Source organism: Bubalus kerabau, chromosome 12 (genome assembly GCF_029407905.1).
Source record: "Bubalus kerabau isolate K-KA32 ecotype Philippines breed swamp buffalo chromosome 12, PCC_UOA_SB_1v2, whole genome shotgun sequence".
Classification (NCBI taxonomy): domain Eukaryota; kingdom Metazoa; phylum Chordata; class Mammalia; order Artiodactyla; family Bovidae; genus Bubalus; species Bubalus kerabau.
The window spans coordinates 30,509,284-30,535,342 of record NC_073635.1 but is presented as its reverse complement, the minus strand read 5'-3'; the positions used below and the strand labels follow the sequence as shown (position 1 = coordinate 30,535,342).

Sequence of the window (26,059 nt, the reverse complement as noted above, 5' to 3'; positions counted from 1 at the left end):
AACCCTCTACATTCTGTGAAAATGCTAACATACCTGGGGGAGAGGGACACAGTCCAATCTGTGGGGACAGAAGAACAGTTACATCAACAAGTACAAAACACAGTTTTTGGTGCCAGGAACATGGCCTGGTGAGGAGAATGGGGTCCCGCACATCCCTGCTCAGTCCTCTTTCCAACCACACTTTCCACCTTCCCACTGTCCCCTAATTCCTGTGCTGGGGTCACCCGTTTGATAGCCTGGAGCTATCTCAGAGAGTCTGGCTCTAGTTCCACTGACACACATGACTTGTGATTTTGTCTTCTTGCTTGATTCCTACTTCCTCTTGCTCAGATCCTGCAAGATCCCTGACAATTTAGCCTTCATTCGCTTAAGCGGAAAACTGCGCAAAGATGAACATCTGCAGGTAAAGTCGGACAATATTACTTTCTTTTCAGTCTAATCCCCTTTTGCTCCTCTCCCCAAATGTATGACAGTGCTCAGGAAAGCTCATTGCATGAATTACACAAATACACAAAAGTAAGGTATCCATGGCACTATAAACACATCTTTTTACCATCGCACAGTGTCCTCAGCCGGCCCGGTGAAGCGCTCAGCACCTCGGTGCACCAGGGATGAGCTGTCGGGAGTCTCCTGCGTCTCCATGGCGACGCGTCACAAAACAGCATCCACCACAGCACCCAGTCGAGCTGGTGGAAAGCGCCCCGCGACGACGGCCTCTTGGAGCAAGAATGGCAGAGCCTGGGCCCGAAGATGCGTGCCCTTCTCAATATGGCAACAAGAGACGGCCAAGTAAGCCTGTGGACCCTGCCACCTGGCCCGGCGAAGTTCGGGGGCGGGGTCTCTCCTGGAGCTGGGGTACCTAGGGCGAAGGCTGCCTAGGTCTTCAAGATGCCGCGCTCTTTTGGATGGAACTCAATTTAAATAGAGGCTGGGAATTCAAGGAGAATGAAAGGGCCTTCATGACCTTGCCTCTCCCCAGCCCTTCGCCCTAACTCCTGCCAAACCCCTCCCTAAAATGCTCAGTTCTTTAAACGCCCCGTGAAATGCCCAGGAGGGTACAAGGGAAAGGGAGGACTGACGCCTTTGGGAGAACAAGGCTAAAGACAAAGACGGAACGGTGGTGGGGAGCTCTGAAGAGAGCAGACCCAAGGGGAACCCTGACCCCAGGCAGGATCTGAGAAACAGCCCGGAAAGGGGGGCAGGGCTGAAGAATGCAGAGACGCGACCCCCAGGCGCATAGGCAGCAGAGGCTGGGAACTAGAGTCTTTGGTGCTCGCTTCTAATCTTCGCTTCCCTTTCTTTCAAAGGGATCTTGTATCTAACAGAGGCAGTGCTTTTGATACTAATTCTGCATGCAAATGCCGCGGGTTTACTAACTCAGCTTTTTGTGTCGGTGGAGGGAGAGCCACTCTAGCTGTGATGCTGGTGGCATGATTACTGTGTAGTAGCTCCATCCTGGCCTTTCTCATGGCAATAATAACCCACTGCAGCCCTCTAGCTGGGTAATTGTGGTTCCCTGGTGGCTCCAGAACAGTGGGGATTGTTCAACTGTAAATTCCCTAGGATTGCAGTCCCGGGAGAATGAATGAAATGTATACTTTCATCCCATTCATCCGTTTGTAAATTACAAATAGCAGACGAAAAAAAATTAATACAAAAATATTTACAATGCCGAGTTTCTCTGTGGTGTCCAGGCAAACAGGAGAGGCAGAGGAAGGTGCATGTTTGTGTGTGTGGGGGGGTGCTCCTCACCAGGATCTCCCCCTTCGCATTCCCCTTGAATCTCATCTCCCTATCTAGCCACGCTATCTTGGTTTCTTTCACTGTCTGCGCTCCCCGCTCTTGTCTGGGAATGTTGCGATCCTCCAAGGTGTATCCCTCTTGGTTTACATACTCTAAGTGGCCACATCCTGCCACAGGGCTTCAAGTACCAATTCATGGCTCTCTAATCTTTAGCTCATAAACTCCTCCTCAATCTCAGACCAAAATATTCATCTGTCTACCACATGCCATTGGATGTCACAGGAGAGCCTCAGACTCATGTACAAAATTACACTCCTTGTCCTCCTAGACACGAAAGTGCAGTGAGGAGGATCCCAGCTGCTCAAAGTAGAGGGGAGGGCACCGACACCTCAAGGGCATCACCAGGTCTCGTTGATTCTGCCTCCAAAGTGCCTCTCCCCCAGGGAGTTTGCCCCTTCACACCCAGTCCCAAGTCTCTAACAGTCACTCCATGCTGCTCCATCCTCCATTGCTGGAAGGGTCACCCTCCAAAAGGTGGGTCTGATGTATCACTGCCCAGGTCTGGTCTCAAAATAGGATGAGGTCGATGATGACCACCGTGGGCTGATTGCTATCGAACTATTATTATCGACTGGGCTCTTAAGTGCTGTATTCGTTCCAAAGGCTATCATAAATTAACATGAACGGGTCGCTGAAAACAACTGAAATTTATTTTCTTACATTTTGGAGACCAGAAGCCTGAAATCAAGCTATTGACATGGCTGCACCCCCTCTGGTGGCTTCCGGGAAGAGTCCTGCCTTGCGTCTTCCAGCTTCTGGTGGCTGTCGGCACTCTTGACCTGTGGCCCCATCACTCCAGTCTCAGCCTGCATGCTCACAATGGCCTCCTCAACCTCCCTCTGCCTCTCTCTTATGAGGATGTTGAAATTGCATTTAGGGTCCAACAGAGAATCCAGGATGTTCCTCACCCCACATCCTTCCTTGCGTCTGCCAAGAGTGATGGGGCCTAGGTTGGTGTTGCTTGCTTAGAAAAAACTTCCTGATTTCTCTGTCAAATTCAGAGCTTAAGGCTCAGTGATGGTTCTTTAGAGGGCAACACCGCCTCACAGTTTCTCCCCACTTGTCTATGCTTGAAATTCTCTCAACAAAGAGCATTAATTCTGCAATTGGAATAAAATGCTTTAAAGTGTAAAGTGATCCCCACTAAAGCAGAAGAATCAAAGGATAATGTCATTTCTAGTATGACAGGATCGGAGAGTAGACAGGAGTCTGCAAGCAGAGGGACAGAGCATGACAGGCAGGGGCTAAGCCTTTCATTAGACTAGGGGAGTCTCAGGTGGAGGTGAAACTCGCCAAATGTGAAGAGATCATCTCACCCCAGTGTTAGCGAAATGTAAAAAGCCACAGGTAACTGCCAAGATATGAAGGAGCAAATGACCACTGAATTAAAATTTAAAACTATATTCCCAAGTAATTTGGTGGTACTCTGTTGGCAATGAGAGGTTGGGCAGATCAGTTCTAGGGTCTGCCAATGCAGGAGACCTGGCTTTGATATCTGGGTTGGGAAGATCTCCTGGAGGAGGGCATGGCAACCCACTTCAGTATTCTTGCGTGGAGAATCCCATGGACAGAGGAGCCTGACAGGCTATAGTACATAGGGTTGAAAAGAATCAGACATGACTAAGTGACTAAACACAGCAGTGAATTCTCTGTCCACACTCTCCCGGGTCTGCCAGGGGCATTTGCCTTGTAGGTGGTCCCTCCCTCCTCCCGGAACCTCTTTTTTCCTTCCACCATCCACAGCCTCCTGGTTCTCTGCTAATCTCATGCTCTTCTCAGCCTCCTTCTCCAGCTGCTCCTCATCTCCCAAACCTCTTGATATTGTTCAGGCCTGGGTTTCAGCCTTCGGACATCAGCTCTTCTAATGACACTCCGTCCCTTGCTGAGCTCACCCACTCTCACAGCTTTACAGAACATCTATACCATACAATGGGATTCCCTGGTGGCTCAGCTGGTAAAGAGTCTGCCTGCAATGTGGAAGACCCTAGCTCGATCCCTGGGTCACGAAGATCCCCTGGAGAAGGAAATGGCAACCCACTCCAGTATTCTTGCCTGGAAAATCCCATGGACAGAGGAGCTTGGTGGGCTACAGTCCATGGGGTTGCAAAGAGTGGGACACAACTGAGTGACTTCACCATACCATACAATCTTGCACAGTCATTACAAAGAATGAATTGGAGCTGCAGTAGACGAGGGATTTTCATATCATGCTATTAAGTGACAGATAGAAGAGATACACGAAGGTTACTTTGTGTAGGATGAGGCTGTTTTTGTAAAACAAAATAGGATTAAAGCCCAATACATTGGGATTTCCCTCGAAGTCCAGTGGTTAAGACTCCACACTTCCAAGGCAGGAGGCATGGGTTTGATTCCTGGCCAGGGAACTAGATCCTGCATGCCATGTCATATAGCCAAAAGATTAAAAATAAATAAAGAATAGGGGAAATTTAAAAAATAAAATATTTTACAAACCAGTTTGTTACCAAATAGTTGTACATATATATCAATCTGTATATGGTTATATCTGCTGGTCTGAAAGTCTGGAAAGAAACAGGCACAACTGTTAACCTGGGAGGAGGGATGGGTGGAGGGTGAGGACAGCATGAGCAGGAAGGAGTACGGAGAAGGGCTCCAGGAGAGAACCTGACTTGCAAACTATGACCCTCTTTGTGTAAAATCAGTTCATGCATTTACAGATGTATCCAATATGATGCATGAAAAGTCAGATATTAAAACAGTGATACTGAGTGCATTAAGATGATAGAATTTCAGATGAACTCCCTTTATATTTTGATGTATTGCTCAAATTCTTGAAAACAGCCTATGTGAATTCTCAAGGAAAACAATAGACTTATTCGAGTAACTTAAAGGAGGGCTTCCCAGGTGGCTGGGTGGTAAAGTAACTGCCTGCCAACGTGGGAGACATGGGTTGGATCCCTAGGTCGGGAAGATCCCCGGAGATGGAAATAGCAAACTACTCCAGTATTCTTGCCTAGGAAATCCTATGGACAGAGGAGTCTGGCGGGCTACAGTTCATGAGGTCTCAAAGGATCAGACACGGCTGAACACATTTTTATTTGGGGGGAAACAGGTGATTAAATTGAGCTTCCCTTCTTCCCTGATGGAGCTCACAAGTTGGCCTTCATTCCTTTAGACTCTACTTTACCACTCAAAATGTTTGTCTCTTACAAAATTGCTTTAAGTATTGAAATAACATTTGATCAAAATATGCTGTCTGCCACATTTAAAACCAGTTTATTGTGCTCTTAGCAGGTGATACCAGTTGGGATTCTTATGCCACCACGATGAGGACTGCATTCACATCTAAGACAGGAACAGCACCTGCTTTGTTTCGGTACATCCCTGTTCGTGCCACATTGATGTACACACTTAAACTTGTTCACCTGCCTTTTATTATTCAGAGTCCAAAACTGATAAAGAGTAATCAGAGAAGGCTTATAGAAAATGCATTCAGATAAGACCCAATGCACACATAGGTCTCCTCCGAGCATCAGAGAGGGTTTTCACCTTAAAACAGCATCCCAAGCCCCTATAGGGAGATTGAGAAATTTAATACATGGATCCTTCATAAAGCCACTGTGTGTCATGCTTTACAACAGAGTCAGTATATAGTTAATATAATTGTGTTACCCAAACATGGAGCATGAATTGAGTCTGTTACCTGGTTTATAGGAGGTAGGCAATAACAACTGAATGAATGGACAAGTGAGGAATTGTTAGCACTTCCAGCCAACTGTAGTCTCAGAAGGTCGAACAAGGTCAAGGTCCGCTTACCTTTACCTTCACCCCTCCAACTATTGGTTCCTAAAGCAATATTGCCTTGCAGCTTCTCCCCAGCTCCAGAACCGAGGGTGGTGGGAATTTCTCTCCATCAGCTGCCCCTCTAAGCTCGCTGGTGGGTGAGCAAGGGTGGGGCTGCCGTCTTTCATTGCATCAGTGGTTAATAGGAAATCAGCATGGAGGACCCTCCCTTGCCCATATTTATTCTGTAGATTGTTCCAATGTAGAGGATCTTTTCACCTTAGAAATGCATGTTGTTGCGAAGTCCAATGGAATACTGGCCAGACTGGGTTCTGAGCTGAACCTCAGCTCCCTGTTCTAATTAGCCCTTATTTTCTCTGCTACCTTAAACAAGTAACAAGCCCAGTTTTACTTCGGCTAAAAGTTTTAAGGTTGGCAAAGTGGCAATGACGACTCCTGACTAACGTGTTTGTTCTGAGGACAAGTTGAACACACTAGTCTCCTGGCTAGCATGAAGAAGTTACCCCCGAGATTTCTGTTCATTTTCCCCCAGCCTAATATTTATGACAGACTTCCATAAAGCACAGGGCTGCAAGGCTCTTGATTTCCGAGTTACTTGCTATCCCACTGAGTCACATTATGTCCCCTACGGGGAGATTTACCATCTGACAGTAACGGTTGTCTGAAGAGGAAACATTTGGGATGAAAGCCAGAACCAAATGGGTACTTATGGAGTCTAGATTAGTGGTCTTCAAATTCACGTCTTTTTAAAGTTCACAGGAAAGTTCTCATCATAAATTAAAATAGCTGTAAAACATAAAACTTCCAACCCATCCTGAATATTGACATTTTAAAACAAGACCATTAAATTGTTTCTTTACATATAACCAGTGAGTAATCTAACCATCTTAGCAAATTGATACTCTCTGACCCTTTAAAAAATATATACAAACAAGCTCTTCTTTAATAGATTATTTATTTCGTTCTCTTTCCTTCTTGAACTCTTACTCCCAGTCTACTTCCTCCATAGAATTTTACCCTGCTCTAATATATTTTGTGTTTGAAGGCAATTTATTGATCACTCCATTATGCCTCTTTGCAACTGTTTCAGTATATTAATTGAAATTAATTTTTAAACATGTTATATGACTCCGAGTATTGAGTTATCACATTATTTTTAGTACAGAATTGCTGAAAGCAATCAACACATTACAAATTGTTGATAATTACTAAACACAAAAAGTAAATTTTTTGGAATTGCCTCTTAATGAGATAAATGGGGATGTTTTGTTTTCAATTACTTTATGTCTCCATATTTGAGTGTTATTATTTTTGGAATAAGACCACACTCAGCATCAATTTTTCCTGCTTACTTTTTTTTTATTTATAAATGCTCATATTGAGAAGCCTTGTTCTCATAATTAAGTAGATGTGAATGAAAGGAGTTTTAGTGAAGCATTGCCATTCAATACTCTGAACTCTTAATGGGTTTTATGGCAAAATCACAGGTGATTTTTAATGATTGATTGGCTGACAGCTTGGTTGGGTACTCCTTCACTTTTATTGAAAGCAAATAATTAGATGATTTGTCATCCAGTTATTGAGTTATTCCCTATCTCATTTTCTGAGACGTGAAAAGGCATGTCTTAACAAATGATTATTAAATTACGTCTGTTACTCCTTCACTTGGAAGAAACTTATTTCATATTATATACTCAAAAAGGACTTGGAAAATAGGAACATTAATTTCAGTAAATGTTTTCCAATATAATTTTTTTTTATCATTACATACTTTAAATCTATTTTTATCCAAAACTTTGAGCTGAAGATTTAACTCATGTAATTTACACCAGGCTTACCTAGCTGGTAAAATCAGTCATTGTCCAACCAGCAAGTGAAATTAGGTTTACTTCCTGTCAAAATAAAACCTGGCTACACTTATAGTTCAAGTAAATGTTAAAATATGTTTTGAGAAATATTATGAAAACTACTGATAAATTATGGAATGCATATTTTAGTGAAGATTATTAAAAGTAGACAAGGGAAGTGTAAAGTGATTTAAGTCTAATATGATTAATTATATCCAAGTAATAAAAATAATACAGTGAAATGTGTAGCTATATATGTAAGCTATCTTTGAAGTGAGGAGTATGAAAAAAAATGAGGTTTCTTAGTTAAATATGTTCTTATGTGTGCAGAACTCTGGTGCTTGACTTCGGCAAATAATTAAATAATACCATGCATAAAAATCAGAAACAATTTAATTGATTTCTTTAGATACCAAATATTTACTATGCATTTAATGAAAGAAAAAGTTATATAGGTTAGCATATAGTTATACATGTAAAGGAGAAGGCAATGGCACCCCACTCCAGTACTCTTGCCTGGAAAATCCCATGGATGGAGGGCCTGGTGGGCTGTAGTCCATGGGGTTGCTAAGAGTCAGACACCACTGAGCGACTTCACTTTCACTTTTCACTTTCATGCATTGGAGGAGGAAATGGCAACCCACTCCAGTGTTCTTGCCTGGAGAATCCCAGGGACGGGGGAGCCTGGTGGGTTGCCGTCTATGGGGTCGCACAGAGTCAGACATGACTGAAGTGACTTAGCAGTAGCAGCAGCATACATGTAAAATTAATAGTATGACAAGCTAGCATATACTTTCATGTATTAAATATTTTACATAATAAAATAAAATGAGGATTGGCTATATTGAAGTAAATGTTTTATAATACATATGGGTTAAAAAAGTAGATTTAAGTATCTTATTGAATGATGAATAAAAAAAATCTGAAAAAAGATCACAAGATTTTCATGTACCAGTTTTATACAGTAAATCTTTAAAAATGTGATAGTCTCAGACAGATTCCAGTTACACTGAAAAGAATCAGCATTGCCATCCTGTACTGTTTCATCTTCACAGAGATGCTCTTCTTTCCTGCTATCGACATATCCTAGGGACTTTTTTAAAAGCTGGAAAAATGCTTACATTTAAAGATGTGAGTGAAAGAGCCATTTTCAGCAATCTATATTCTCTGCTCTCTTAGAAGCTCTCCTTAGAGAGGGATGAACATTTGATAGTTGTTAGGAAAGGGAAAACTAGCTGTTACTCTCAGCCATACCATCTACAGCATACCTACATTCAGGACATCCCCACACAGGCCAGAATACTCTGGTTACAGTCCCACCCTTTACTCTTGACCTAGAACAGCAAGTCCTGGGTAAGTGTATGGAATTTGGGTTACAAGAGGGTTCCCTGAAAGCACTATAATGAAGTTTCCCTTTGCCAGGCACCCTTCTCATGGTTGGCAGCTTACACCCCGAAGTATAGTGATGAAGAAGAATGCAGGGAGCAAGAGATGGGCGATGCGAGAAAGACCCACATAGATATGCAGATTTGTACTTGGGGAGACACATTAGGAAAGAGTATACTGAGAAATGCAGATGTGCAAATCGATTCCTTTAAAGTAATCTGTGCTGTGTTCCCTTTGCAAAAATCTTCATGTACCTTTGATGACTTTGGTTTGATTTAGGACCACAGTTACGCTTGCATCTGCTCATCTGAATGACAAGTGAAACAGTCCAGCATCCAGATGGATCCCACTTTCCAGATGTTTGGTTTCTTGCAAACATAACCTGAATCTAACCCATCCCTCTTTTTTTTTTTTTTTCTTAAGTCAACATGAAGTATTTTAGACATAGAAAAAGGAATATACAACAAATTCCCAATTATCATCCAGCTATAATAATCAACAACACATGGACATTTTTAATGTATATCTTCCACTTAGCCTTCCCACTCAATAATACTGAAGCAAAATCCAGGCATTATATCATGCTAATTCTAAATATTTGGGCTTCCCTGATAGCTCAGATGGTGAAGAGTCTGCCTGCAATGCAGGAGACCCAGGTTTGATCCCTGGGTCAGGAAGATACCCTGGAGAAGGGAATGGGAGCACACTCCAGTATTCTTGTCTAGAGAATCCCAAAGACAGAGGAGCCTGGTGAGCTACAGTCCATGGGGTTGCAGATAGTTGGACACAACTGAGTGACCAACACACACACAATTCTAAATATGTTTTTTATGTCTCTCTGAAAGATAAAGACTCTTTAAAAATATGTAACAATACCATTATATCACCTAAAACAATTCCTTAATATCAAATAGCCAATCAGCAATAAAATTTCCCCCAATTGTCTCATAATTAAAAAAAAAAAGTTGGCTAGAAATTGAATCCAGACAAGGTCTATGCATTGTATTATCTTTATTCACTTAATCTACAGGTTCCTCTACTTTTCTTTCTTTCTTTTTTTTTTTTTTTGAGAATTTCTTTGTCAAAGAAGCAAGTTATTCTTCTGGATTTTTTCTGACTCCACCCTCATCATGTCATTTAAAAACATCCTCTTTTTCATGTATTTCCTGTAATCTGATATTCCAAAGACTTCATCTGATTCAGGTTGGGTATTTTAACAAAAATATTCAATAGATGGTTTTTTGTGTGTATATTCGCAGTGGCAACTGCTGATCATTTCATTATTTCAGTAGGGACTTGAAAACCATTGGTATCCTAATTCTTATATTTCTTCCTTTTATTAACTGGAATACTTTTCATAGAAACTTTTCTTTACCAAGTATCTGGTTACACTGAACTACTTGTTTATACAGAAGAGTACTCAGTTCTTTAAAAAAAAAATTAATTTAAAACTTTAATGAATTTCAGATTATTCTTTTAAATTTCATATTAGGACTCCCATACTTTTGTTAAGGGCCATCCTAAGATACAGGATTGCTTTGTTTCAGGGAAACCTAGATATTGAATTATTTCTGGCATCAAGCCTTAAGCTAGCCAATCTTTGAAAAATTATTTGACACGTGTACTGTTGTGAAATTTGTTATGTAAATCTTAGTTTGGTTTCTACTCTTTTCTTATAGTCAGAAAAGTACCAGAAGGCTAGGATATACATATTCACTTGGTGATCCTATTCCTAATCAAACACAGTACAATGATGAGTATGTCTGGAAACCATATTCTAAAGAGGATTTGATCAATGTTGGGACTTCAAGAGGAATCAAGAACCACAGATCTTACCCTAGTCAGGTAAGATACTATCTACATATCTTTTGACTTTAATATTATATCCATAATCCATAAGAATGAGAGTTTGGATATATCCCAAAGATCCTTCATCATCTACAGCTATGGTCCTTCTTAAACTATTTTTTGCTCACTTTCTCACAATTATTTATAACTACTTCTCCCTTATCCCCCTAAATAAGAAATATTTTTTAATTAAAGTAGAATTCATGTAGCATGAAATTAACCATTTTCATGTAAACAAATCACTGGCAATTGGTATTCATAATGTTATACAACCACCATCTCTATCACATTTCAAAATATTTTCATAATCCCAAGAGGAAACCCTGTACTCATTAAGAAATTACTTCCTATTTCTCTCTCCGCTAGTCTCTGGCAACTATCAATCTGCTTTCTGTCTCTATGGATGATATTCTAGATATTTTATATGTGGACTCATACCATATGTGACTTTTGTGTCTGGCTTCACACTTAGCATTGTTTAAAAACATCATTTTCAAAGTTCACTCACATTGTAGCATCTATCAGCACTTCATTCCTTTTTGTGGTTGAATAATAGTCTATTGTATGTATATACCACAATTTGTTTATCCATTTATCTATTGATTGGCATTTGGGTTGTTGCCACCTTTTGGCTGCAGACTCTGCCTGCACTGCAGGAGACCTCGGCTCGATTCTTGAATCAGGAAGATCTGCTGGAGAAGGGATAGGCTACCCACTCCAGTATTCTTGTCTTCCCTGATGGCTCAGCTGCTAAACAATCTGCCTGGAATGTGGGAGACCTGGGTTCGATCCCGAGGTTGGGAATATCCCCTGGAGAAGGGAACGGCTACCCACTCCAGTATTCTGGCTTGGAGAATTCCATGGACTACATAGTCCATGGGGTCACAAAGAGTCAGACATGACTGAGTGACTTTGACCTTTTGGCTATTATGAACAAAATTGCTATGAACAGGCATGTACAAGTATTTGTATTTGGTATATGCATTCTCAAACCATCACAACTTATACTATTTTGATTATCCAGAATGCTCTGCTCTTGTCCACCAAGGTAACTCATAGGCTTAGTTTAAAAAGAGCCAGCTAGAATTCCTTCTCCACTAAATGAAAGTAGCTGACCTTCTCTCTGTTTTCTAGGTACTATGTACCCTTCTCGCATCATAAAAGGCAAAGCTCAATTGTAGCAAAGGATTTCATTTATTGGGTTTCCACATAGCATGGTGCCACCTGGGATGGAGCCACCTGGACATGTTCAATGGGTAATAAGGTAGTAGAATTTGATGGTCAGGTCAGTAGAATTTAAGGTCAGGATTTGATGACTGAAATGATGTAAAAGACAAGGTGGGCAGTGAATGAAGGATGCTGTTTCTGTTTTTCACTTGGATGGCTGGGTCTATGCTGATGCTATTTACTGAACTGGAACTTTCAGGAGGACCAGGTTTAATGGGGAAGGTTTTAGGGGAAATGTGAGCTCAGTTGAAGACATGTTGGGTGAGAATATGTCCAATAGGCAGTTGAATGCACAAATCTATGACTTGAATGGAAAAGGTGAGCTTTAGATGTAGACTTTGGAGTCATTAGAACACACACACATGCCCCATTTAATTTGGTTCCTCATGGCACCCACATATAATCTATTTACCTCTTGAGTATTTTCCTTAAGATTTATAATTAATGCCAAAGAGTTACAATATTACACTGTATATGTATACATATGATATACACATACATACTGGACCGCACTTATTTTCCCTTTAAGTGTTATTGAAGGCTCTCAACAAATGGCAGCCAGGGTGGCAGGGTGTCCTGTGCTGTCTCAACCAATGACAGCCAGAGTGGGAGGGTCCTGTGCTGTCTAAGCCAATGAGTCTTCCTCTGCCAGCCTGTAGACTCTCCCATCACCTAAGTTGAGAGTCTATTGCATTATTTACTCTTCTGAGGCCTCTCTGCATTTTTGGCCCATTGTTTTGCTTCACATCCCACATTCTATGCATCTGGAAACCTTATATACCTATAAAATATATTTAGAATATGATTACTTCTCCCAGTCATATTTTCTTGTCTTCCACATGAAAAATGAAAGAAATGACAAAGCTCCATGTTATAGCTGGGTCAGATGATGGTGCTGCAAGACACTGCAACTTCAATGTGGTAGCTGGGTGTAAAGAACTCAAAAGAATGTGTTTTACAAAAACACTTCCCAGGTGGCACCAGTGGTAAAGAACCCACCTGCCAATGCAGGAGATGTAAGAGACCTGGGTTCAATCCCTGGGTTGGGAAGATCCCCTGGAAGAGGAAATGGCAACCCACTCCAGTATTCTTGCCCAGAGAATCCTATGGACAGAGGAGCCTGGCGGGCTACAATCCATGGGGTCACAAAAGTTGGACACAACTGAAGCGACTTAGCACATACATACAAAAACACATGTGTTCTTCATTCCATAAAGTGAAACCCTGTCGATTTTCTTGAAAATTGTGTTTGTATCCATAGGACTTCTTTCTCTGGACACTACCTCAATCAACAACCTCATTAAAGAGCTACTTTCCTTGGAAAATTGCTGCATCAATGGAAGAAGTTCGGAAGGCAATAGGAAATCAGTTTATTTCCATCACAAAGAGAGATTTTGTGGACCGATCGAAGGGTAAACGTTCATTTTTCTCCTTTCCCTGGTAAAATGTTAGGCACCGGAGTCTCCATGGTGAGCAACACAGATGTGGTCTCTTCCCTCAAGACACTCACAGTATAGACGTGGAGAAAGGCAATTTTGCAAACAAGAGTTGACCTAGTGAGCACCTATAAAAAGGTGCATGTTGTGGGAAATGCAGGGTGCTGTGGGTGCACAGTAGGACATCAGCCTAACACTGGAGGAAGAGGTCAGGAAAGGCTTCTTGTGTCCAAAGGACAAGGACGAGCCAGGAGAAGATGATGGGGTCGAGTTAAGCCTGCTGTCTTCAATTATTTACTGCTGGTTTACCATTTTAAAAACTCTTACGTTAAAATTCCTTTTATTAAACTGATATATGCATAGAGTGAAATCTAATAGTTACCTACAGGTTCACAGTGAAATAGCAATTCCCTGACCCCTCCCCCATCCACTCTTGGTTCTACTCCCACTGACTATCAATTTCCATCCTTTCAACTATTTATTCTTATGGGATCCTCCGTATTTTAAAATCATATCCTCGCACTACTCTTTCTGATTCATCAGTCTTAGGCATTATGATTGACTTCAGTTATAGTAACTGAGGAAGTGGTCCTCCTACAATTCTTTCTCATGTCCCCTCCATCCATCCTCTCAATATAATTATATTACAAATTTGGAGTTAATGCAATTGCTAGTATTTATATTATAATTATGATCATATGATATATTATAATTATGTTAACACTGCTTGGGCTTCCCTGGTGGCTCAGTGGTAAAGAATCCATCTGCCAAAGCAGGAGGCACGAGTTTGATCCCTGAGTCAGGAGAATCCCCTGGAGAAGGAAATGGCAGCCCACTCTAGTATCCTTGCCTGGAAATCCCATGGACAGAGGAGCCTGGCAGACTATAGTCCATGGGGTCACAAAGAGTTGGACACGACTTAGAGACTAAATAGCAGCAACAACGAACACTGCTGAGCCAAATGATATTTTATGGGTATATTTCCTTTTAGTTCTCTTTTGCTTTTTTTACCATTCAGTTCAGTTCAGTTCAGTCACTCAGTCATGTCCGACTCTTTGCGACCCCATGAATCGCAGCACGCCAGGCTCCCTGTCCATCACCAACTCCCGGAGTTCACTCAAACTCACGTCCATTGAGTCGGTGATGCCATCCAGCCATCTTATCCTCTGTCATCCCCTTTTCCTCCTGCCCCCAATCCCTCCCAGCATCAGAGTCTTTTCCAATGAGTCAACTCTTCACATGAGGTGCCCAAAGTACTGGAGTTTCAGCTTTAGCATCATTCCTTCCAAAGAAATCCCAGGGCTGATCTCCTTCAGAATGGACTGGTTGCATCTCCTTGCAGTCCAAGGGACTCTCAAGAGTCTTCTCCAGCACTACAGTTCAAAAGCATCAATTCTTCGGCACTCAGCTTTCTTCACAGTCCAACTCTCACATCCATACATGACCACTGGAAAAACCATAGCCTTGACTAGACGGACCTTTGTTGGCAAAGTAATGTCTCTGCTTTTGAATATGCTATCTAGGTTGGTCATAACTTTCCTTCCAAGGAGTAAGCATCTTTTAATTTCATGGCTGCAGTCACCATCTGCAGTGATTTTAGAGCCCCCCAAAATACAGTCTGACACTGTTTCCACTGTTTCCCCATCTATTTGCCATGAAGTGATGGGACCAGGTGCCATGATCTTCATTTTCTGAATGTTGAGCTTTAAGCCAACTTTTTCACTCTCCTTTTTCACTTTCATCAAGAGGCTTTTGAGTTCCTCTTCACTTTCTGCCATAAGGGTGGTGTCATCTGCATATCTGAGGTTATTGATATTTAATAATTAATTCTTTTCAAATGCTTAGTTTTCTATGTGCCTGTCACACTCACTAAATCCATTTTTACCTGGTCCAACATCTCAGTACATCACCTTCTGCTGTGCCTGGTGTCCCTGAATCCAGAGCTTCTTTGGTTCAGTTTTGCTCCAAGAACCTGTCTAGGAAGGGTAATCATGTGACTACCATGAGGTTAAGAAGGTGATCCAGGGAATTCTAACCACTCTGTATCCAAGTTTTGACCAAGATCACCCGTTTTCTGCCCTGAGCCTCCATACCAGCCTTCCACTGAACCAATTCCCTCTGACTTTGAGCCTGCTGAAGTTTTGCTGTGTGGATTAGCTCACATGGATTTGCTGTGTGGGTTAATTTTGTTAACCCCTTCTGCAGTCCCTTCATTTCAGCTTTCTCTACTTTGCTAACTCAGTTGCTGCATCTCTATTTGGTTTCCATCTTCTAAAAATGTGTTAACCTCTCCAATCTGCTCTCAGTCTGGTCAAGTGTGGGGAGGGAGGAGTCATTTGCATGGTCACCATCCACTGGGGTTTCATAGGAAGCACTGCTAATTCTTTTACTTCCAAACCCTTCCAATCTGGTCTCTGCCCCCATCTGGTCATTGAAGCTACTCTTGTCAACGTGCCCAATAATCTGGCAGCATGAAATGTCGGTGGCTGCTTGAAACAAGAAGGAGCAAGCGGCCTTTGAACTTCTGTGACACCGCACTCTCCTGGTTTCCCCTACTTCTTTGTCTCTCTTTTTTTTTTTTTGGTCTTTTTTTCTACTTTACCTCTAACAGAGTTCCTTAGGGTTCCTGGTTCCTTTATAAAAGCAACTCTCCATCATCCTGAGGATTTCTGCATTTGTATCTCTTCCTCAAGTCCTTCCTTGGGCCCCTGATTTTGTGTATTGGGGGATCAAGTAGAGGCCTCATTAGGGTTCCAAGTCATCACCTTCTTCTTCCCCTAACACTGAACTTTGTGTATCATCTATCGACCCCTGCAATTCCATCGCCACATGGCAGCCAGAGGCTCTTTCACAGTCTAAACTGGATCAAATACTTCTGCTGCTTCTTTTCACTGTCTTCCTTTGTACTTTGAATAAAATCCATGTTCCACTTCCTTCTCTTGGTTCACAAGGCCCTGCAAGCCTGGCCTGGCCCTTGCTTTCCTCTTCACTCCAGCCCTCTCATTCACTAGTCTCCAACGACATGCACCTTTTTTCAGTTCCTTTAAGATTGCAACCTCTTGCCCACCTTCGGTCAGCACTCAGCCTGTCCCCTCTGCCTGAAAGGCGCGGTTTCATTTTGCCACTCTCTCGACTCCAGCTTAAATGTCTCCTTGCCTGTGAGACCTTTTTCCTAGATTTATCTGAAGAGGCCTTCTGTCATCTTGTTTGCCTGTCGCCTTTGCATCTGCAGTCATTTGTTGACTGATTCTTGTTTCCTGTTGTTTGTGCTTTGCTCTTTCCTCCACAACTCAGTACAACCCCCGAAGCTCTTATTCACTCAGGGCCTAGTACAGCATGTAGCCTCATTCCCTGTAAATATTTGTTGAGTGATGGAGAGAATCTTTGGGAAGTTTACTTTCTGAAGCTGGATGGGAACAGAATCAAAAGACCTCCATACTTGCAGATAAAGGGTCATGGAAAAACATCTGAAATGTCAGCCTTCTTAAAAGATGTCTTTGAGCTTCCAATTAGAGTTGTGCTCTCTGCAAGCACAAATTACCATTTCCCCATGTGTGGATAAATACCCCAGACCTGTCGAGACTCCCTCCTAAATCTCTCACCTCCATCTGCTTCTTTCCCTCCCCACGGCCCCTGCCTTAATTTGGGCTATCATCATCTATCTCTTGGATGACCTCTAATCCACTCCCCTCTCCAACTTTGTCTCCTCAAGTCCATGTCCATACTAGGGTCATAGTAAGTTTCCAGATGTGCCAATTGACATCACTTTCCAGCTTAAAACCCTTCAGTTATATCCCCCTCCCCACCGTTATCCCCAGGATAAAAGCTAAGTGCCTTAAGGTGAGTATAATCTGTATAATCTGGTCCTTGCCCACCCGCTCAGCGTCCTCCAGCCCCCATGACAGCCCCCTACCCTCCAGTTTTACAATGCCTCCTGTAACCTTGTGCCCTTTGCCCTCTGCCTCTTCTGTGTGAAGACCTTTCCCTCCTTTTATTTTTAGCCTATCTGTCCATGTGTGCTCAGTCACCCATTCGTGTCTGACTCTTTGTGACCTTATGGACTGTAGCCCCCCAGGCCCCTCTGTCTATGTGATTTCCCAGGCAAGAATACTGGAGTGGGTTGCCATTTCCTCCTCTAGGGGATCTTCCTGACCCAGGGATCAAAGCCATGTGTCCTGCGGCTCTTGCATTGGCAGGCAGTTTCTTTACTACTGAGCCACCCGGGAAGCCCTATCTCTGTCCGTAATTGAAGTCTAAATGTAAACTTCATTTCTCTCCCAGGAGTCTTCTCTGATCCTCCAGATTTGGATCAGTGCCCCTCCCATGTTTTTATAGCTCCTGTTCTTTCCTCTTCCACAGCATTTATCAAATAATATTGTGATTCCCTTTTATGTATCTGTTTCTCTAATACTTTAAGCTTCTGAAACACAGAGACTGTGTCTTTCTTTGAATCCTCATTATTGAATTAAGGCCAATGAGTGAGAAGCAGTAAAAGGGGCTTGTTTACACATTCAGGCTTGAGAACTTGGCTTTGATGAATCAGAACAGAACTAGCTTTCACCTGGCTATAGATTGAGTGCCCTTGGTCTTAGTAGTTTTGAACAGTCCTTGCTGTAGATTTACAGGGGCCTTTCTGCAGCCATCATGTGCTGTGTGTGCTAAGTTGCCTCAGTCATGTCCAACTCTGTGCAACTGCATGGACTGTAAGCTGCCAGACTCCTCTGCCCATAGAATTCACCGGACAAGAATACTCAAGTGGGTAGTTAGTTCCTTCTCCAGAGGATCTTCCCCACCTAGGGATCAAACATCATGTGCTGTGCTTAGTTGCTCAGTCGTGTCTGACTCTTTGCAATTCCATGGACTATCTCAAAGGGGAAGTTTCTCCCTTTGGGCTATAACTACTCTGGTCTCACCTTTGTGGAAGTGTGAAAGTGTTAGTTGCTCAGTCGTATCTGACTCTTTGTGACCCCATGGACTGTAGCCCACCAGACTCCTCTGTCCATAGAATTCTCCAGGCGAGAATACTGAAGTGGGTATTCATTTCCTTCTCCAGAGAACTTCCTCACCCATGGATTGCAGCTGGGTCTCCTGCATTGCATGTGCATTCTTTACCAACTGAGCCACCAGGGAAGCCCTATCACCTTTACCAACTGGAAAAGGAAACCAGGGGGAACTGGTCTACTGAGGCGCAGGGATAGTCCCTCGGGGTGGGGTTGGCATTGGGTCAGGTTATCTTCTCTGTTGGGACTTCAACACTATGGCTGCACTTCAGCACTCACATGGTGTTCCTCAGATCCTTGTATATCAGGAATTTCTCCCAATAGTGCCGAAGGAACTCATTTATAGGAAATTTACAAAGACTATAAAACCATTAGTTAAGGATTAAGAACTAAGAGTTACTGTAAGCATATATCATGTAGGCAGTCACTAGAGTGTGGTTCAGATTAATTACTAATACATAGCGATTACGTTTCTTTTTTCTCTTTTGTTCACTCAATTTAGTAAATATTTAATGAGGTCTATTATGGTGATATGTACTAAGGATCAATGAAGACTTACTCTTTCTCTTCAAAGGAACTCAGAGTAAATCCAGAGCCTGATTTTTGTCATTTCTGGGTCTTCATCTCCAGTTGCTCTATATGGACAAGTCTCTCAAGACCCTTCACAGTGTGGATCCTAACCTTCCCCTCCTGCTTCACCCTCAGCTACTGCTCCTCCCTACCCTGCATTCTTCACATTCACACCAACTAGACTGCATTTGATGAATGCACCGTGCATTTTAGCTTCAGTGCTGACCATTCGTCAAAACACACCTTCTGCTGTGTCTGCCTTTCTTTATTTTTAATTGAAGTATAATTGCTTTACAGTATCGTGTTGGTTTCTACCAAACATCAACATGTATCAGCCATAGGTTTACCCAAGTCCCCTCCTGCTGTATCTGCCTTTTGATTCTTGTCTTCCTTCCACCTCTGGGTTTCTTTTCTTTTTCATTTTTTAAAGATTTTTCATGCAGACCATTTTTAAAGTCTATTGAATTTGTTACAATATTGCTTCTGTTTTTTGTGTTTTGTTTTTTTTATGGCCATGAGGCATGTGGGATCTTAGTTTCTTGACTAGGGATCGAACCTGCATTCCCTGCATTGGAAGGTGAAGCCTTAACCACTGGGCCACCAGAGAAGCCCCTCCCTCTGGGCTTCTGTAGCACCGTATCCAAAGCTCTGAGTCAGTGATTCTTAAGCATATGGGAAGTTTGTTCACAGTATAAGTGCCTGGGTCCCTCCCACATCTAGAAATTCTCAATGTCTGGGATGAGGTTCAGCAGGTATATTTTGGCATTACCTTCCTAGGTAATTCTGATGTATTATCTCCATTTGTTACAGTTTCAAGATACTACATTCTGTATCTGTGTCTCCTGTCTATCTCTTTCTCATCACACTCATTTGAGGTTGTCTTAAGGTAGAACAATGACTTTATTATCTCTAACTTTGGCACAGAGCACATGTAGAAACTGAAAGCATTTGCTTTTGAGTTGTAGCTAGGAAAAAGGGCTAGACATCTGCAACAAATGGGAATTTGTTTACTAATAAAGCTATTAGTAATTCACAAAAACCAAGTTATATAGATGGCACTTACTAGCAACAATACCAGACAGTTGTCCAAAATATCTTAAGGAGTGTCCTGATTTTGGAGCCCTAGAGTTTTCCCCTCTCTATAACCTTGTCTTCTCCTCAGGCAGTTTATGAGGTCATTATGAGGGCCATTGAGTACCCATGTCCTCTCTCCCTGCAACATCTAAATTAAGAGGCACCATGTAGTGAAACCCTTTCCCACTGTGCTGTTCTGGATGGAGATCATTCTTTAAAAAATCAATATTAAACTGCTCTTGGGTGCCAGTTGGTGACATCACATATTGCTTGATATACAATGTACATTGGAGTCTATTTTGAGAAGACCTATTGAAAAACTATTTTGGAAGAAGAATCAAGGTTAGTGTCAGTAGTAATTACCACTGTTGTGACATTGCTCATGATACTCCTATTTTTAATATTTTTGTTCTGATTAAAGCTGGTGTTGTGTGATGTGCCTCTGAACCAACATTTTGTAGCGAGAATTAGGGGTGAGCTCATTCTAAGTAAGATGACGTGATTCTCTACTTCATTAATCTGGTAATGCTTGTGGAACTTGGCTTTAGCTAGTGCGTCAGAGGTTTTAATGATCATATTAGTGAATATTTCTTAGCAGAGTTATTTCCAAAAATAATACTATTATGACCCACGAATAACAATGATCTGGCCTAACCATCCATCAGTAAGGTCCTTTTTTGAGTGGTTCTTTTCTAGGTAATGGGGATGATGTGTACTGCCCATCTAAGGTTGCTAGATTGGGCAAATAAAAATACAAGATGCTCAATTAAAACTGAATAATGATATTGCATTAGTGTCTCCCTTGTGTCTGACTCTTTGTGATCCAATGGATTGAAGCCTGCCAGGCTCCTCTGTCTATAGGATTTCCCAGGCAAAAATACTGCATTTGCAGGCAGATTCTTTACCATCTGAGCTACCAGGGAAGTCCTAATAACAGGTAAAAAATGAGTACTTATACAGACACAAAAAATTATTCATTATCTGAAATTCAAATTTAACTCCACATTTCCATTGCAAGGGCCTTGTGCAGCAACCAAAATAGCAACTACAACAAATTTAACTGAACTCCTATATTTTATATGGCAACCATAGCCCTATCTAAAATATCTCACTCTGCTTCCTAACCCCAGCCCCAGAGCCTAGGCAGGACTACTGGAGTGAGGTGTGCTGTCTGAGTCCATGAAGCAGAAACAAAGAACACTCCTAACTGATGAACAGTATATTCATTAGAAACTACTTCTGATCATTTTAGCCTATGCTTCCTGTGCCTGATAAAGCAGAAAATTATTTCTTGGTTGAAATGTCCATAAAAAATACATTGACCATACCTCTAAATGCAAGAAGAGAGGGTTCTGAGTGTGATAAATTGGAAGCTACTGCCAAGCAAAATGGAATGAAAATATGATGCTATTTAGAAATACCTTACAAGGAGTAATTATTGCCTTCCATTTGTACCTCTGCCCCAGATCAGAAGGATAAACAGCGTTCTCAGATGTTTCTAGAATGGAAAAAGTTAGTTCCCCGATCAGCAGACACAGAATTTCGACGGAATTACCAAATTCCAGCTAAAATTCCTGAGTTACAGGATTTTAGTTTCAAATATGGATGCTACTCGAGCCTACCCATTGCTTCTCAAGGTCTAGGTGAGTACACCTGTAACTTTTTAAAACAATTTTGTAGACTGTTCTTATTCCGAGTTCCTCAATACATTCCACAACACATTTGTGGGACCTGGCGAGTCCCACAAATAAAGGCTGGGATTCTCTGCCCAGTGACAGCTTCTTGTCTTTCCTTCCCTTGCATCTCTCTAGTCCCTTCTGTGCTGTTCAGCCACATGAGGAGCCAAGAGCGCACAAAGAAGCAGTCCATCTACCAAAGTGATTATGGGAAAGCCTACCTGGATTTCTTGACAATTCTGAACTCATTCAGCCCCTCTCAAGTCACAGAGTACCTTCAGGGTGTTTCCTACAAAGGTAAGATGAGGTCTCAAGTTACTATTCCATAAATTACGGGTCATAATAATACATGGCGTTCCACCAAATAGAAACTTTCCCAACTTCTAGCCCGTGGTGTTCAATATATATGTATGTGACTACAAAAAGGTGGCACAGTGGTAAAGAATCCACCTGCTATTGCAGGAGATGCAAGAGATGCAGGTTTGATCCCTTGGTCAGAAAGATCCCCCTGGAGGAGGGCATGGCAACCCACTCCAGTATTCTTGTCTGGAGAATCCCATGGACAAAGGAGCCTGGAGAGCTACAGTCAGTGGGGTCACAAAGTGCCAGACACGACTGAGCATGCATGCAACATATATAGTTTTGTGTAAACCTCAACCCATTGAAAATAAATTTTTATTCGAAGAAGCCCCAGTGAATATATCCCCATTTATTAAAAAGAAAACATCTAGCTTTTCACTTACTTCTGATCTCACTTTGCTGTGGTTGAACTGCTCCAGGGCGACGTCTCTTTTTCTTATGGTTAATTGATTTCTCCAGTGGAAGTCTGTACTCCCTCATAGCTTTGTTTTAGTTTGTGTAATCTTTATTTCCTGTTTGGTGCTTTTGTGTGTGTGTGTGACAGTCTTCTTAGGGTACATGCAAATCTTCATGTACCTCATCCTCAAAGAGATAAATGTCATTCAGGACTGGTTGGGTCACTTTCTAGGACACATATTCCTATATCACCAAACTAACATGTTACGTACATTATAAAACATTCAAAGTTAAATGTGAGATCACAAAAACAAATGCAAACTTAGGTGGAGAGTAACTCAGGTACGTGCACACACACACACACACACACACACACACCCTGATCTCTAGCCCTCAGGCGGCATTTGTCACACTGAGCACAAGGACAGGCAAACATCACTTGCGTTCTTTCTTTCTCTGAGTTTTGGCTGCACAGATGGTAATTTCTAGGAGTGACAAAGCTTTATAGCTCCATCATGTACAATTTAAAAATATGTAGTTAGTATTAGGGGACCTTAGATGTTCATAAACAGACAAGACTCCTTCAATTTCCAGATGAGGAAATGGAGGCAGGGGAGAGAGGGGCCTCCCATGGTCAGTTATCACTCAAAGACTGCAAAGCCTACCAGTACTGGTGGGCAGAAAAGCAACCCTGGCTTTCATGAAACTTTTGGAGCAATAGTTTCTATTGTTTTATTTCTCATCGCATCACGCAGAACAAGCACTGTCTAGGTGCTTCACATATAGCACTCTTCATCCATTCCAACAACTGTGCTAGGTAAGTGTCAGTACCTTGATTCAGAGATGAGGCAATGAATAAATAGAGATGACAAATGTGTGCTCAGTCATGTCTGATTCTTTGCAACCCCATGGGCTGTAACCTGCCAGACTCCTCTGTCCAGGGAAGTTTCCAGGCAAGAATACTAGAGTGGCTGCACAGAACAAAAGCCTAAGTCTATTTCATTCCACAATCCATGCTTTTTCCAGGAAGTCTTGCTGATCCCTTGAATATTGTTTGCTCTTTTTAGTCAATAATTACATTCAAGAGATGTTGAATATTGAAGAGTCTTTTTAGCTATTAGACATAATAGCTTTGATTATCGTGATTCTTTTGGTCTCATTGAATTCATATTTAGAGTACTATTGTCAGGTATTTGTCGCCTTAGAAATTTCTCTATTTAGCCCTGAAATAGTTAAGTGGAAAATTTCATCCCGTTTTTCTTCATAATTTTCAGAAAGGCAGATTCTTGATCACTTTATTCGCTCCTACTGTGATGTGGGCCAAAGGACGGATAAAAAAGAAAAATAGTTCAAATGAAGAACATCTGAAAGTAACTGAGTTCTTTTCTCAATAATCAAGAAAAAATAAGATCCAAATTGTTCTGAATTATAATTTCATCATGACTTGGTGTAATTTTGTTTGTTTTATTTTTAAACAATAAAATCATTTAAGGCTGAAAATCATCCCTTGCCTCCCAATCTATTCCCACCCAATTTTAACTGTATCCAGTGGGTTTTGATATAATGTTTTTTCACCATTCTCTTTTGGATACTTACTTTGTGTCTTCAGTTCTGGTTTCCTCTTTGAACCAGGAATTATGTGGAAGAGGTTTCTTAATTTTTCAATAATTAGGGGATTAAAAAATTCATTATTGTTGATTTTGAATTTGAAAGTTAAAAAACAAATCTCTGCTTTTGGAAAATTAGCAAACATTTTTTATGCCAAGTATAAGAATGATTTGTGTATTACATGAATAGCAGAAGAAAAAATGTAGAGTTAATTGTATTTTTAAGCCACTTCTTTGTCTTAATTGTATATTTTAACTGTCATATTCTGAGGCAAAAATCTTAAAAACATTCCACAATAGAAGTGTTTTCATCAATGTCTCCTAGTATTTCTGGGATTTTTGCTACACATTTTTGTCTCCTATGTTGTTTATCAGTGCTTATGACTTACACAGAGCTTCTTCATTTTCCTATTACATGTTATTCTTCTTTGACCATGTTAATGGTTTTGACCTTGAATTATGTGTTAATTTATATTCATGTTGCCATTCATGCTGGGTTTGTTTTTTCTGTGCATTTACTTAATTCCAAATTTCTCTCTCTCTTTTTTCTTTTTTTTTTTCCTGTTTATGTCTTTCTTGGAGCACTGGGGACTGTGGCTGTGGCCCACGAGTAATTTCATATGGATTCTGTCTCAGTTTAGTGTGTGCAGTGGGACTTCCTGTCCTCCCAGTACTCTCCAGAGCATGGCCCATATTCCGTCAGGATCTTGAACCAAATATTAAACACTGAAGAGCCCCTTTTTCAGTGAATATTTATTGAACACCTTTTATGTGCCAGGCAGTGCTGTAGGTCTTGGGGATAACTAGTAGTGAAAAGACGTGCATGGAGCTTGCATCGTGGAGAGAGGGACAGATCAGAAACAAGTGAAAGTGAACAGGAGAATTACAAAGTGTAAGTGCTACACACAGCATGGGGCTTCCCTGGCCACTCAGATGGTAAAGAATCTGTCAGCAATGCAGGAGACCTGGGTTTGAGTCCTGGCTCAGGAAGATCCCCTGGAGAAGAAAATGGCAACCGGCTCCAGTAATCTTGCCTGGAGAATTCCATGGACAGAGGAGCCTGGCAGGCGACAGTCCATGGGGTCACAGAAAAGTCACACACACGACTGGGCAACTAAGCACGCATGCACACACACACAGTGTAAGCAGTGTTGTGATAGTCCAAGGCTCCTGTAAGGAGGCCTGGTTTAAGCTGACCCATTAAGAAGAGGAAGGGCCAGCCATGCCAAAAGATGAGCAATAGCTTTCCAGGCTTGGGGAACAGCAAGCCATCCAAGTAAGAAATATCTTGACATGTTTCTTGAAGTGTTCTGGAAAGAGTCAGAGGCAGAGTGGCTGAAGCATAGTCAGCTGGGGACACGGGGCAGAGGGTCTGTCAGACAAAAGAGGTCAAGGACAGGGAGTCAGATCTTGCATGGAGAGAGTGTCGTTGGCTCCTGACAGCATGGGCTCTCTTGTTCTCGCTTCTGTGTTCCGGAATAGTCAATAAATTTATGCTAGTACAAGTTGTGTATCCCTGTGAACATGGTTTGGTTTTATGTTAACCCACTTGCTCAGACTGTGCTAACAAAGCTTCGCCTGAGGCTGAGGGTTTCATCTCTCCAGATGTGTTATAGCTGGATCTACAGCTTTCCACTGTCCTCCTTTCCACAAAGGTCTGTCTAGTCAAAGCTTTAGTTTTTCCAGTAGTCATGTATGGATGTGAAAGTTGGATTTAAAAAAAAAAAAAGATGAAGGCTGAATGCCGAAGAACTGATGCTTCTGAACTGTGGTGTTGGGCAAGACTCTTGAGAGTCCCTTGGACTGCAAGGAGATCAAACCAGTCAATCCTAAAGGGAATCAATTCTGAAGATTCATTGAAGGACTGATGCTGAAGCTGAAACTCCAATACTTTGGCCACCTGATGTGAAGAGCTGACTCATTAGAAAAAACCCTGATGCTGGGAAAGATTGAAGAGGGCTCCAGCCCCTGGGAATCCCAAATGGGATCACTGACCTCTTGTTTTTATTTTTTTGGCCAAGTTGCCTGGCTTATGGAATCTTAGTT

The 26,059-nt window shown here is 41.8% G+C and overlaps 1 protein-coding gene across 1 annotated transcript; it reads left to right on the top strand.

Annotated features, from left to right (window-relative positions):
• Nucleotides 1–688: 688 nt before the first annotated feature.
• Nucleotides 689–23,817, top strand: TEX26 (testis expressed 26). Its single transcript, XM_055541832.1, has 7 exons — nt 689–789; nt 5,074–5,158; nt 10,499–10,664; nt 13,156–13,306; nt 21,441–21,617; nt 21,786–21,947; nt 23,681–23,817. Exons 1-7 carry the CDS (start codon nt 729–731, stop codon nt 23,752–23,754), a joined length of 876 nt encoding a protein of 291 aa, XP_055397807.1. The 5' UTR covers nt 689–728; the 3' UTR covers nt 23,755–23,817.
• The last annotated feature ends 2,242 nt before the right edge of the window (nt 23,818–26,059 follow it).

Coding starts and splice junctions, on each gene's coding strand:
- TEX26 (XM_055541832.1), top strand. CDS start 729: ATGGCAGAGCCTGGGCCCGAAGATGCGTGCCCTTCTCAATATGGCAAC. Junction 5,159..10,498: donor ACAGCACCTGCTTTGTTTCG/GTACATCCCTGT, acceptor CTTTTCTTATAG/TCAGAAAAGTACCAGAAGGC. Junction 13,307..21,440: donor TTTTGTGGACCGATCGAAGG/GTAAACGTTCAT, acceptor CCTCTGCCCCAG/ATCAGAAGGATAAACAGCGT.